This window comes from Anser anser (assembly GCF_964211835.1).
Source record: "Anser anser genome assembly, chromosome: 27".
Taxonomy (NCBI): domain Eukaryota; kingdom Metazoa; phylum Chordata; class Aves; order Anseriformes; family Anatidae; genus Anser; species Anser anser.
Window position 1 is genome coordinate 1,320,252 of NC_139748.1, and position 14,000 is coordinate 1,334,251.

At 49.1% G+C, this 14,000-nt stretch overlaps 3 protein-coding genes across 4 annotated transcripts; 2 read left to right on the top strand and 1 right to left on the bottom strand.

The window, feature by feature from the left end:
• Window positions 1–585: 585 nt before the first annotated feature.
• On the bottom strand, window positions 586–1,309 carry DCLRE1B (DNA cross-link repair 1B). The gene is made up of 2 exons (XM_083812935.1): window positions 1,054–1,309; window positions 586–975 (listed from the first exon to the last, which is right to left on the bottom strand). Exons 1-2 carry the CDS (start codon window positions 1,240–1,242, stop codon window positions 721–723), a joined length of 444 nt encoding a protein of 147 aa, XP_083669061.1. The 5' UTR covers window positions 1,243–1,309; the 3' UTR covers window positions 586–720.
• A 2-nt stretch (window positions 1,310–1,311) lies between these two features.
• Window positions 1,312–9,100, top strand: AP4B1 (adaptor related protein complex 4 subunit beta 1). Of its 2 annotated transcripts, XM_083812930.1 has the most exons (10): window positions 1,312–1,508; window positions 1,604–1,828; window positions 1,912–2,042; window positions 2,309–2,456; window positions 3,128–3,624; window positions 4,358–4,441; window positions 5,411–5,514; window positions 5,733–5,940; window positions 6,235–6,519; window positions 6,785–9,100. In XM_083812930.1, exons 1-10 carry the CDS (start codon window positions 1,396–1,398, stop codon window positions 7,210–7,212), a joined length of 2,223 nt encoding a protein of 740 aa, XP_083669056.1. In that variant the 5' UTR covers window positions 1,312–1,395; the 3' UTR covers window positions 7,213–9,100. The 2 variants fall into 2 exon arrangements, with proteins under 2 accessions (XP_083669056.1, XP_083669057.1); XM_083812931.1 differs by lacking the exon at window positions 6,235–6,519.
• A 639-nt stretch (window positions 9,101–9,739) lies between these two features.
• BCL2L15 (BCL2 like 15) lies at window positions 9,740–13,959 on the top strand. Its single transcript, XM_083812934.1, has 4 exons — window positions 9,740–9,984; window positions 12,069–12,211; window positions 13,034–13,249; window positions 13,771–13,959. The coding sequence occupies exons 1-4, from the start codon at window positions 9,879–9,881 to the stop codon at window positions 13,786–13,788; spliced, it is 483 nt and encodes a 160-aa protein (XP_083669060.1). The 5' UTR covers window positions 9,740–9,878; the 3' UTR covers window positions 13,789–13,959.
• The last annotated feature ends 41 nt before the right edge of the window (window positions 13,960–14,000 follow it).

Sequence of the window (14,000 nt, forward strand, 5' to 3'; positions counted from 1 at the left end):
AGAGCTTGCTGGCACACAGTCCTCTGTGTCTTCGTTTTGCTTTGCTGCTGCAAAGACTCTTGCACAGGCTTTGGGATTCTGAGGTCAGGAAGTGCCTGGTGGTCAGAACTTAGGTATTTCTGAAAGTAAACCTGGCACATGTTGTCCCTTATAATTGGGATGATTGAGCAGGGTCTCAACCACTTCACAAACTCGCACAACTCTGAAAAGGATGAGTGATCTGAATATGGGATGGGGTAGATGTTGGGGTGGGTGACCTTCACGGGCCTGCCAGTGGGGAGGATAGCAATAGTAGGATGCAACGTGTTCCAGCTGACGAGGGTATCCCAGCGGATCTCAGCGACGTCCACCGCACGGATCCAGCCAGCCCCCTCCTCAGCGGTGAACACGTTGGGCAGCTCCAGCAGCCGCATCTGCTCCAGGCGCGAGGGGCTCACCACCACCCAGGTGCCAAACTCCACTGCCAGGTCCACCAGCAGCGCCTCCTTCCCCAGGCTGTACACACCTGCAAGGGAAACCGTGAGCCGCGTGCCGGGGCCACGGGGGAGGCGTGCGCGCGCGGCCAGGGCACGAGGCGGCACTCACCGACGACGACGTGGTGGGACGGGTGCGCGCGGATGAGGCGGGCGGCCTGGCGCGTGGCACAGTGCCGCGAGGGCAGGGGCTGGCGCAGGCGGCAGTGCGTGTTGTCCAGGTAGAGGCGGTCGATGCGGCGGCCCCTCAGCGCCGGCTCGTGCTGCATGGCGCCAGTGTAGCGGAAGTCCCCTGCGGGAGCGGGGTGTGAGGGTGCGGCCAGCGCGGCGAGGCCGCGGGGGCCCGCCCCGTACCTGTGTAGAGGATCGTGCCGAAGGCGCCCTCGAAGAGGAACATGACGGAGCCGGGGCAGTGGTTGGAGTCCAGCAGCGTCACCGTCACCTCCTCGCCCAGCGCGTGGCTCTGCCCCACCTCCAGCGGCCGGATCCAGCACATCGGCACCTGCGGGCAGGCGGGGCCGTGACGGGGCCGCGCCGTGACGGGGCCGCGCCGTGACGGGGCCGGTCCCCGCGCACCTACCTGCAGGCGGCGGTGCAGCAGGCGGGCGGTGAGCGGCGAGCAGTACAGCGGCCGGCTCCAGGTGCTGGAGAGCCCCACCGTGTGGTCCGCGTGCATGTGCGACAGGAAGAAGAGCCGGGCGCCGCCCGCCCGCCGCACGCTCCAGAAGTCCACGGCGATGGGCGTGCCGGGGATCACCGTGCCGTTCATGGCGCCGGCCGGGCCCCGCCGCCCGCCGCTTCCCGCCGAACGCGGGGGGCGGCGCCGCGCAGGCGCGGGCGGGGCGGGGGCGGCGCGTGCGCGGCGGCGGCGCCGGGGAGGGGCAGCTCCGCCCTGCCGGTCCCGGCCGGTCCCGGCCCGGCCATGCCGTACCTGGGCGGCGAGGAGGCGCTGCGCGACCTGCGCCGGGCCCTGGGCAACCCGCACGTGCAGGCGGACCCGCTGCGGTACCGCGCCGCCGTCCTGCGCGTCATCCGGTGCGGGGCGGCGGGGGGCGGCGGCGGCGGCGGGGGGCGAGGGGCGGCGGCGGGGGGCGGCCGGCGGGTGACGGCCGGCGCTGTCCCCGCCGCAGGCTCATGACGCAGGGCGCGGACGTGTCGGGGCTGTTCGCGGAGATGGTGAAGGCCGGCGCGGCGGCCGACGTGGTGCAGAAGAAGCTGGTGCACCTCTACGTGCGCGCCCACGCGCCGCGCCTGCCGCGCCTGGCGCTGCTGGCCGTCAACACGCTGCGCCGGGACTGCGCCGACCCCAGCCCCGCCGTGCGCGGCCTCGCGCTGCGCAGCCTCTGCAGCCTCAGGTGCGCGCTCCCGCGGCCGGCGTTGCCCCGGCCCCGGCCCCCCCCGCCCCCCCCCCCCATCCCTGAGCGTCCCCTCCCCGCAGGGTGCCCGGCGCGCAGGAGTACGTGCGGCAGCCGCTGCTGAGCGGGCTGCGCGACCCGGCCTCCTACGTGAGGCGAGCGGCCGTGCTGGGCTGCGCCAAGGTGCACGAGCTCCAGGGCGACTCCGAAGTGGGTGAGTGGGGCGCGGGCGCGCGCAGCTGCGGGCCCGGGGGGCGGGGGGGGACCGGCGGCACCGCGGCATCCCCCTGCCCCTGTCCTCCCCCCTCCCCCCCGGGCCGTCGGCGAGGAGCAGCGCCCGGGTCGGGCCGCTGCAGAGCCGCAGTGCTCGCCGGCCGGTTCCCCCAGCTCAAGCCTCGTATTTGCGGTAAAGGCCCGTAGGCAGCGGTGAAACCGCGGCGTGCCGGCAGAGCTCGGTACGGGAGCCTTTGGTTTTTGCAGACGGCGCCTTGGTGAACGAGCTGTACAGCTTGCTGCGCGATCAGGACCCCATCGTAGTGGTGAACTGTCTGAGGGCTTTGGAAGAGATCTTGAAGAAAGAGGGAGGAGTCGTTATCAACAAACCCATCGCCCATCACCTCCTCAACAGGTTCGTTTTCGTCCGTGTTAGAGGTTGCGCTGGGAGCTTCGTTCTGCTTCTCGTGATTTGTACGCTGGTGGAGCGGGTGTCCCAGGGCTCCTGCCAAAACCTGGAGAGAAGAGTCAAGACAGAGGTGCCTGTCCTGAAAAGAAGCTTTGTGCTAAGGTCTTCAGAGAAATCTTAGATGCCCTGCTTTTCCAGGGAGTCTTTGCTTCTGGTTCGTTTGGAATTGCAAGCTAATGTGATTGTTTTATCTTTTTTAATCGTGATAGCATGCACAATGTATTTGTGACACGGGTGTTCTAGTGTATATTTTCCAATGAACTGAAAGGTATCTGATCCATTAGATATCTATTACTTGAAGAAATTATATATATATTTTTTTTTTTTGGCAAATAATTCTACATGATACAGCAAAAGCAAGGTAATTGCTGTGTCCAGGGATCTTTGTTTCTCTGGCTTAGAGCACAAGCAAAAGTGCACAACTGATATAAATTCAAGCCTACATCTGTAAATTGGTCAATCGTCTTGAGGTAAAATTGTGGTATCTACTTCTGAAATATAACATTTGATGTAGAATGGAGCCTGTAAGCAACTGAAAGGCTACGGCCGCTACTCTGCACAGCACGGATCTTCATGCACTTCTTGACTCCTGCAAACTGTGTTCATTTTCTTGGCAGGATGGCCGATCTAGATCAGTGGGGGCAAAGTGAGGTGCTTGCCTTCCTGCTGCGTTACAGACCCCGCACCGAGGAGGAGCTTTTCGACATTCTAAATTTACTAGACGGATATCTTAAAAGCAGCAGCCCCAGCGTCGTGATGGCAGCCACCAAGCTTTTCCTGGTCCTGGCCAGGGAGTACCCACATGTGCAGGCAGATGTTTTGGTGAGAGTGAAGGGACCACTGCTGTCTGCCTGCACTTCGGAGAGCAGGGAGCTCTGCTTCACTGCACTGTGTCACGTGCGCCAGATCCTCGGTAGCCTTCCTGGTCATTTTAGCAGCCACTACAAGAAGTTCTTCTGCTCATATTCAGAACCACACTACATCAAATGCCAGAAGATGGAAGTGTTGTGCGAGCTGGTGAATGATGAAAACGTGGTACAAGTGCTGGAGGAGCTGAAAGGCTACTGCACTGATATATCTGAAGAGCTTGCCCAGGGGGCGATCTCTGCTATAGGTAAGAGCTCTGCCTTGCCTCAGAAGCAGCTGCAGCCCTAGATCTTTAAAGTGCGCCTTTCTCTGCTAAAGTATATCCCGGCAAATGCCGAATAACTAATCTGTGCTGAAGCCCTAAGTAAATCACCCTTCCCAGGAGTGTTTCATGAGTGTTTCTAAACCACGATGATGTTGATTCTCTCAGAAGTCCTGGTATTGAACTGTTTCTGACTGAATATAATGTCTTTGAGTCTTTTTCAAGTGTCTGTTCTCTTATGAGATGCTCTAAAGAAATGAACTCTGGACTGAATTAAATCATTTCATCCCATTAATGAGTCTTAATGTTGAGTCTTATTGAAACTGTAGAGCTGCTATAATACCTGCTTGTTTGAGTTGTGATGAAGGCAGAGTTAAGGTGATTTGGGGCAGTTCAGTTTTGGTTTTGCAAGCTTTAAAATACGTAAGTTTTATAGTGTTCCTCAGGAGAAAGCCTGGGATGCTAAAATGCTTCTCTTGTGTTACGTTTAAGAAAAGTTCAGACTTTTTCTGAGGTAAAAGAAACCTTTTTCTTCAAAAAAGGAATGTATCCCTTACGTTGGGTATATGTGCTCATCTTACTACACTTCTGGAAAGTATTGTCAAAATAGAAGAGGGATTAGTTCTTTCAGACGAGATTGTGATGAATAGTTGGGCTCATGTTTCCTATTTCACTCTGATTTAAAGGTTGCCTTTTATGTTCTTTGGTGTCTCTGCAGGCAATATTGCTAGGACATACACTGAACAGTGTGTGGGGATTCTGACAGAGCTCTTGGGGTTTCAGCAGGAGCATATCACCTCAGGTAACCATATGCAGGTTTTTTTACATGGCTTATGCTTTCAGGAAATGGCCTTGTTGGGGCTTGTGATTCCGAAAATTGAGGCTTTAGAAGGCATGTGGCATTTAATTTAATTGGGATCTTCAGGTGGAAGTCTCCCTGGTGGGGTGGGAGTATGTAGTTTTCACTTCCTTGGGAAATGGTTATGGCTGTATTGATGGTCTGATAAGATATGGAGGCTCCCTTCTGTCTGCCATCTGTTGACTCGAGGAGTGAGGGACTCAGCAGAGGTATTTTAGTGGCTATTTGTGAAGACCTAGCTGGTTAAGAGTTCTAATCTTGAATTCTTTCTAACGGGGACCTTTGGCATGTGTCTTTTAAACTTTTATGATTTCTCTTCAGCTGTCTGATTCAACTTTACCAAGACTTCTGTCTTTTTCTTCTGCTGCCTTCAAATCTAACTTCGTATCTGTGCTATTTCTGCCCCCCTTTTTTTTAATGCTCTTGCTTTCAGCTTTCAAAGTTGCATGCCTGCAGTCATCTGTTGAATTAGGTCTTAGTAGTTGCTGTAGTTTGTACGTGTGCAACAGAGCATTTAGAATATTGACCTAAAGTTCATGAAACACATTTTGAATTGGTGTTAGTTTCAATTTGTTATTCTAACATCGTATGTCTGAGACATCATGAGTCAGTCTCTTTTTAAAGCCTAGGGAATGTCCAGAAGAGAGATTACTTTCCAGCAGCCAGAGGAACAATCTGAAGTTTCAGTGCTTTATTTTAGACTTTGTGTAACTTTGCACTGACAAGAGCAATGTCATGGGACTTTGAAGAAGGGTGTCTCAAAACATAGTCCTGAGCAATGCACCGACCTGTTTAGCTAAGACTTTGCAGTCTTTTGACTGTTTTATACATTTTTTATTTATTTAATTCTATTTATTTTGCCTAATGGTTTTATAATTCTTGGGGAATGCTGAAAATTTTGTTTCACTGCAGCGGTAGTTCAAGCTTTTCGGGACCTGGTTTGGCTGTGTCCCCAGTGCACGGATGCAGTGTGTCAGGCGCTGCCTAGCTGTGAGGACACCATCCAGGACAGTGAGGTAAGGTGGCTTTATGCCTTGGGCTAGCAGCTGTTGAGGATGGGTGGAGTCTAACTCCTTGACTTTCCTGTGGCTTATGATTGGCATTACGAAGATCAGAAAGCTTCAAAAGATTTCGTGCTCCTGTGTCACTTGATTCCATGTCACCACTGACTTTCTGGTAAACAGAGCATTGCTATCCTGGTAAGCCTGATATGTGCTTTCTGTGGTTCCTTCAGGGCAAGCAAGCACTGATCTGGCTCCTGGGGGCACACGGTGACAAAGTACCCAACGCCCCCTATGTTTTAGAGGACTTTGTGGAGAACGTGAAATCAGAGGTGTTTCCAGCAGTAAAGATGGAGCTTCTAACAGCACTGGTGCGACTTTTCCTGTCTCGTCCTGCTGAATGTCAGGACATGCTAGGGAGACTGCTCTATCATTGCATAGGTGGGTTTCCATTTTCAGCATTCTGTTTCATTACAGTGATAGTACAGGCTTTTTAGGACCTGGTTTTGCTGTGTCCTCAGAGCATGGATGCAGTGATGGCATCCTAGCTGTGAGGAGACCACTGAGGATGGCAAGGTAAGGTGGCTTTATGCATGAGGCTGCTACGCATTCCTGGTTGGTGAGTGTAACAGCTTTCCGCTCTGTCCCTGGGACTCTGTTCTTAGTAATTAAGGGTTACTTTGGAGAAATCTGAATCCTAGAATTCTCCTAAAACTATGTTCCTCAAATTCCCAGAGGAGGAGAAGGATATGGCAGTACGAGACCGTGGATTGTTCTACTATCGCCTCTTACAGTCCGGTGTGGAAGAAGTGAAGCGGGTCCTGTGCAGCCCTAAGTCTGACCCCTCCTTGGGGCTCCTGGAAGACCAAACTGAACAACCTGTGAATACATGGGCTTCTGAGTTTAATAGTCTTGTACCTGTTTATGGCAGAGCACATTGGGCGCTTGTCACTGCTCAACAGCCAGTGGAATCCTGTTACGCTTTTTCTCCTTGTACCGACTCTGGGAACAGAGGCACAGGTAACCAGCCTCACCCACGTCTGGGTTTCAGTTTCCTCATACATGGATTTCTTGTGAAAAATATCACAGTGCTTTGAGAGTGCTGTTTAGTGTTCTGAATATCTTGTACAGTGTCTGGCTGATCACAACCTCATTAGGCTAGGGAGATGCTGCAGAAGGTGCCATAATTCCAACCTTCTTCATCTGATGGCCTCCTGAAAGGTTCTGTGGGAAACTGGAAGTAGCGCAATATATGCTGCATCTCACGTTTGTGGTTTCATTTCAGAGTCACTGATTTCTGAAGGGAATAAAGAAGTCCTCAAGGTTCATCCTGATACAGGCAACCTGACCTTAATTCCTGATGTTTACCTGACTGCAGAACAGTTTGAGAAGACCTGGCTGAGCCTGGACATTAGCTGCCAACACTCTGTGCCCTGGGGCAGAACTGTTCATCCAGATACCATACAGACTGCTTTTCATGTCGTCCACATCCATACTATTGCTATGAGCAAAGCTGGTGTCCAGCCATGGAAAGCTTATTTCAGTGCTCAGGATGACACTGGTTGCCTTTTCCTAACAGAGCTATTGCTTGAGACAGAAGATTCGGAGATGCAGGTTTCGGTGAAGCAGAGTGAGGCAAAGCCTGAGGCACTGCAAGCCTTCATGTCCGTTTTCAGGACTGCCATGGGAGCAGTTGCTGGGCTGAGATCCTGATTCATCTCTGTTCCCAGTGGGATGCTTGCTCAGGGCACAGGCAGAGTTTACTTCTCTGGCTTCAGCTTGCTGTTCCTGATGCTCGTTCTGTACTTTTAAACTGTAGGAGTGTTATCAGCCTTTCCCTGGAGCAGTGTTAGGCACAGAAACCACATGCGGTATGAGGGTAGCTATGGTACAAACTACTGAGGCTGGTGAATGGGGTGAGGTAAATGATGTCTTTCCCCTGGGCTGGGGAAAAGACAAGATTATGTATTTGTTAGCCTGCTAGTTCTGATGTGAGTCACAGAAATGCTGGCACCTGTGGTGATTGTCACAAGACGCTAATGTGACTGATGGAACCAGAAGTGAGCAAGATTCAGGGCAGCGTTTTGGAGTTTTTTTCAAGAGAATTGTAACTAATTAAAAAATGGCTCTGAGACTCCAGGACTCTGCTGCTTATTGTGTATAGAGAGGCATAATGCGATGAAGGGAGAAGTACCCAGTTCTGTGTTCCCTTTGTATATAATACAGTTTTCTGTCTGATAGATTTCGATAGTAGGCTTCACTTAAAAGTGAATGGAGCTCTGCTTTGTATGGGTGCATGGGGTACATCATGTTTACTTTTTTGAGAGAAAGAAGTGTGTTTTCTATTTGAAGTGGGTTATTCTAATCATGAATCACCCCCAGAAAAGTCTTTTCTCAGCTCCCTGTGGCAAGGGCTTCTTTAAGACAATGCAGGGGTGAGCAAGATACATAAAATGTATATGTGTGAGTTAACGCAGATTGAGTTTTATACCTGGCATCACTTTGACAACCTCAGTCAGCTGTCAGTCCTTACACCAGTAATTGAAGAATTGCTGTTTAGTTGATTAATCTGTATGGAATATCATTTTTTGATTATATTGTGACTTAATTTTTTTTACTTTTTGCTGCTGTCATTTGCAGAATTGTTTGTATTTCAACCTTATTTTGATTTGTAGTTGTGACTTACTTCTGTTAGTTTCCTGTTGGGCAACTGTCATTTCCAGGTAGTGATCACAGTCTTGTACAGGCTTATACTTCCAGACTGGACTGTATTTCTGTATTCCCCATCCCCCCCCTTTTTTTTTTCCCTTTTTGTGCCTAAATGTCTACTACCCCAGCTTTTTAATGTATGAGACTTTTTCTTTGTTTTTTATATACATACTTTCTGTGTTTCTTACAATTTAAGGAAAGCAAAATAAATGATCCCTAGCTATCTCAGGGCTTGGCTTTCTCTTTCCACCAAATCTGTCCTTCTTTCTCTTTGCTTTATTTTCTGTTTGCTTAGCTTATTAAGTCTTTTCTGAGAAGAAAGTATCACTCACTGTAGCTGGGCCACTTTAATTAGCTAATGTGTTTTTTGCCAAGAATATTGTTACATAATCTAAACTCACCCATTTTCTTTATTTATACAAAAGAGTAATCAGAAATTACTATGACAGCAGTCCCTCTGCTCTACTGAAAGTTGCAGAGAGTTGGGCTTTGCATGGTGTCATGAAAAGTCTCCTTGTAACAGCCAGGAAAACCCTCTCTGGCAGCGTAACCGTTGCTCTTCCCACTTCAGTAGCTTTCAACCAGGGCATGGAGAGAAACAGGAAGCGTTGCTCCAACTCTGCTCTGTGCAGAAGTCCATCGAGTGTTTTATACGACGGCAAAACCCTAGAGAGGGCTCCCTGGTTTAAGATTAAAGTACACCGGTTACTGTAAGTGCAAGGTGTGGCTTTGTTAATCCTATTCTGTAAAATACCTTACAATTTTTAATGACAGTATTGTAGCTGTAAATCGTGATATGCCTTTCATGCCCTTCACAGAAATGCTGCTGTCCCTGTTAAACAACAGGTTTTAGATATTATTTTTGATTTTCCAAATAAAAACATTAATCATTCTTGACTGCTTTCTGATGTACTTATTTGCTGGTCTCTTGGCTGAAGTCTGTAGGATGGATTCAGCCCGATGGTTACAGTGGATCCTGAGATAAGTGCACTCTGTCCTGCCTTTGTTTCACACAGGATTTGTACCTCAGCTTCCCTTGAAGCAAAGCTTTCAAGATTCTTTATCTTTAAAGATTAAATGTGCAATAAGTTATTTCAGTCTTGTACAACAAGTTACTCTAACAGGTGGGCCATCTAGGGGTGAATTCAAATGTAGTTAAGAAGTTGACTGTAGCAGGGCTCCTACTACCAGTTCCTATAAGCACAGGAATACAACATGCACATGGGGAGGTGCATTGCAGGACTCATATTACACAGTTTTCAGGAAAAAAATGATAGCTTGTTGGCAAACTGTCCTTTACTGACCAGCAGCTAGTCTGAATCTAGTGTTGGTCTGGGACAGGGACTTCCAGTTTCCAGCCTTTTGTCCAGGTACCTTTCCTGAAGAATGAGCAGGTGAGCAGTGTTTGGCTTCTTGTAGTTCTTTATTTCAGTTAATCTTCAGGCTAATGGCTTATTTGAAACTAAACCACACCCATAGTTTGAATGATCACAGTTAGAGCAAATATCTGCGTGCTGTGCTGTTTTGGGGAGGAGTCTTCCCAGAAGGAAGGGCCTGTGCAGTTACGGGGAAAAGGAAGCTAAAATTCAGAGACACCTGGGGAGAGGAGCAGCTACAGAGGTACCTGGTCCTGCCTTCAACTTCATTCAGATAGTTGGGAGAAAACCGCAATGACAACGTTTGAGGAACAGACAGAACATGTTGTGAACGCCTTATACTATGATCTCTTACATGGAGATGAAATTGATAATCGATGTCTGCAGACAGATTCAGGAGGTAAGACCTGAAGTTTGGTGGGAAATGGGAGAAAAATCTTGTCTGTTTGCTGAAGATGTTAGAGAAGTGTTGTGACTGAACATTTAAAGGAAGGAGGTTGTAACTTGGCATTGGTTGTTGGGCTTTTTAAAATACAGACCTGTGATGACCTCCGAGTTAGCTCTGTTCTGGTGGAAGAGTTAGAGTGGGGTGGGGTTGTCTGAACCCCATGAAGGCCAAAGCTGTAGCCCGATTTATTGGGCCAGGGAAGTTTGGGGGGGGGGGGGGGGTCCTGTTAGGGAATGACCACACTTCTCCCAGGCGATGGTGAGCACGGGGGCTGGCAGGGCAGGCACTGCCCACGGCTGGGCCCCACAGCTCCCTGCAGCCCGGTGAGCTCGCTGCCTGCTGGGGCTCCCATGGGGAGGGACAGAAAGTTACACCCGGCCAGCCTCGCGACTTCCTTTTGGAGGAGCGTGTAGGCAGCAGTCCCTCTGCTCTACTGAAAGTTGCAGAGAGTTGGGCTTTGCATGGTGTCATGAAAAGTCTCCTTGTCACAGCCACGAAAATCCTCTCTGGCAGCGAAACCATTGCTCTTCCCGCTTGAGTAGCTTTCAGCCAGGGCATGGAGAGAAACAGGAAGCGTTGCTCCAACTCTGCTCTGTGCAGAAGTCCATCGAGTGTTTTATATGACGGCAAAACCCCAGAGAGGGCTCCCTGGCTTAAGATTAAAGTACACTGGTTACTGTAATGGCCTTACTGTAAGTGCAAGGTGTGGCTTTGTTAATCTTATTCTGTAAAATATCTTACAATTTTTAATGACTGTATTGTAACTGTAAATCGTGATAAGCCTTTCACACACTTCACGGAAACGCTGCCGTCCCTGTTAAACAACAGGTTTTAGATGGAAGCTCTATGTCTGTTGTCTTGCCCAGAAAGTCTCCAGTCGGCCTGTTGCGAGTTTCTCTCTCCTGGATCAGGTGCTTTCACATCCCTGAGCGCCGTGCGATGCCCACCGAGGGCCTGCAGCTCTGGCCAGTCGGACGGAGCCGTGGGGCAGCGGCAGCCATGCCAGGGGCTGTGGGCAGAGGAGGGAGGGAAGAAGGCGGCTGGGTCAGGAAGCAACGCTGAAGATAAAGTTGCTCACTACTCTATTTTGAAAGATCCTGCTTTCAGTTCCTTATGGTCTTGTCAAACTTGGAAATATTTTTGCTGAAATTTTCAGTGATGGGTAGCTCCTTCTGGCTGAATATTCAGACATATTAAAAAATAGACTTTTTTTTTTCTCAGTATTTTTAAGGAAAAATGCTTTAACTGAGGAAAAAAAACCACCACACGTAACCCCCCTATAAGTTGTTTAGCTGAGACATTCTAATGGTTTTTATATAAAATTTTGAAATTTGTGAAGTGTGTCTTCTGTTCCTTTGAAAACCTTCCCAAGTTTGGATCACTGTGTGACTTTGAAATGTTGCAACTCACACTTGCTCAGAAGAGACCTTGAGTTTGATATCTAAATTCTCCAATGCCTCTCCATACACAATGATCTGCAGCCTAGCAATGCTGAGGGAATATAAGCAGGACTTTGCCAGCTGATCGATGGGAGTGTGTCCCTGGAATCAAAGGAGGGAGAGACGAGGTGTTCCCCAAGCCCTCTTCTTCTTGCTTGCTTTTGGAAGCGCAGGAGGAAGGAGCTGCCTGAAACCTGGAAAGGCAAAAGAAAGGCCCTGGGGATGTCTTTGCAGCAAAACTTGGGCGTGAAGCATCTATGGTGAGAGGAGAGACCTGGACAAATCGATGGTATGGAGCTGCCTGTGGAACCTTAATTTGATCACTCTAAATCTACGAATACTTGAATGACTGTACAATATTTCCTAAGGACGTTGGTTTTAGATATCCTAATCTGTCTTGTCACAGGTCTACTCTGCATTATTGTCCCAAGTGCTTGAGACACTAACTACCTTAGCTCTCTTTTAAAGTAGCTTTGTGAATGGAGTATGCGTTAAATATGCTTGGTTGTAAGCTTATATTCTCCCTTTTTCTCTGCCTTTTAATAATATATTATGCCATAATCCCTTACCCTACTCTCTCTCTGCTCATTGTTTTAGGGCCTGTGCCATTTGCAGGAGAACCTCCAAGTGATTTTGACCCAGTTATTATTGCCAGCCGTCTGCGACAGATCGGGGACCAGTGCAACATGGATTTTGAAAGGGTTTCCTCAGAGGTTCTTGCTGAAGTACTCACAGGGAAGGTAAAGGATACCTTGTCCTGCCTGGCCCTGGGCCTGCTCTTTGTCTGTAGGGCAACCTGGAGGTCCTTTTGCATTGGAGAATAGCAAAAGCCTGGGGAGAAGACCAATTTATGCTGTAGGAGTCAGAGATGTCTGAGGGAAAGGGACATGATAGCCAGCAGCCTGCCTCTGCTCATTTCTGTCTAGCTGGCAGTGTATGAGCCACTGGAACAAAAGCTAAGCAAATAACTGTAGGACCTGCTCAGTCCTTTGCCTTTTTCCAGGTGGGTAATTTCTCACAACTTTTCTCCTTGTCTCTTCCAAGGGAGCTGCTTTTTATCACCTGAGTAGCCCTGGCTCTGCCTGGGCTGATCTGTCATTGCAGTAGATAATCTGCAGTCTGGCACTGGTGGGGGGCAAATATTGTGTGCAGGAGGAAGGCTGTGATGGGAGAAGACCAGGTGTTCCAGGTGGTCTGGCTTGAGCTTGCCCTGAAGTCTTAGATCTCATGCCAGTATGGTTTTGGTGCAAATGCTGCATGTAGTTCTAGCTTAAGGTTTGTTGCAGCTCTGGCTACAGCTGTCCTCCCCAGTCCTTCAAACATGCTTCCTGATGCTGTAGTTTGCACAAGCCACAGTAAAGATAGAAGTAAAAGAGAGCCCTTTCTTGAACGTCCTATGCTGTATGGATATCACCAGGGAGTTGCGGGGCCCACCTGCTTTAGTCATAGGTAGAAGAAACAAATGCAGGAATTCAATTGAATGTTGGATGTTGAGCCAAGAGTCGCTTATCCTGTGATCATTTAAAAAGGAAAAGCTCAGACTAGCCTCTTGATGCTTGCAGATGGAGAAGTTTGGGGCTGCTGTGGATTCTCTCAGCAGAAGATGGAGTGACCAGAACCCTGAGATGGTCTATGAGAGAGCTTTTCTCTCTGTTTCTGTGAAACTGATGATGTATGTTCTTAAGAAAGTCCCATCTATGTTCCATCCCAGTCAACTCATAACGGTGATTAATGGAAATGCTCAAGTGAAAAACTACATTGAGGCCTCTGGAGGATGGGTAAGCACACGAAGTTCGTTGTGATGTTTGAGCGTTTCTGGCTCTGTCCCTTTGTTTCTCTCAGCTTTCCCATGCGGTGTTCTGCCTGGCACCTATCTTGGCTGGTCACTGACATCCAGCCACCCAGTGTCCCCTCCTTGACCCGTGCATCAGCCAACTCCTCTTGTAGCTGTCAAAACGCAGCTTTGCTAAATACTTTGGTGAAGACTCACTGCAGTCAGCATCAAAATTCCCAACTGCTCCTCTGCGTCAGGATTTAATTCCTTATCTCAGTGCCTTGGGAGCTATTAAGGATTAGTCAAACAAAAAGCACTTTCCTGCTGACATAGCTCTATGGACACCACCTGGTACATTTTCTCTGTGGAACAGTGAAATCAGTCCAGAAGAGGGTCACAGTGGAAGACACAAAGCCTGTCTTGCTGTCTCACATCTTTCCCTTCATGCCAGCTCCTTTGAACTTACCTTGAATTCTTCCTCTAAAATACATACACATGGGTTGTTTTTTATTTGTTTGTTTTCAGGAGAAGTTGGACGACTGAGAGGAAGTGTTATACTACTTTCCAAAAAGTTTGGATTTCATTGATTTAAGTGGGACCATTGCTTTCATATTTATTCAGATTGCCAGAAGAATCATACAAATAAGAACTGTGTAAAAGATATTCTATATCACTACAACTAAAAAAACAATAAATATTATTTTTCTTCTTGCATCTCTTAAATGTGTCCATAAAAGTGGGCTTCACTCTTATTC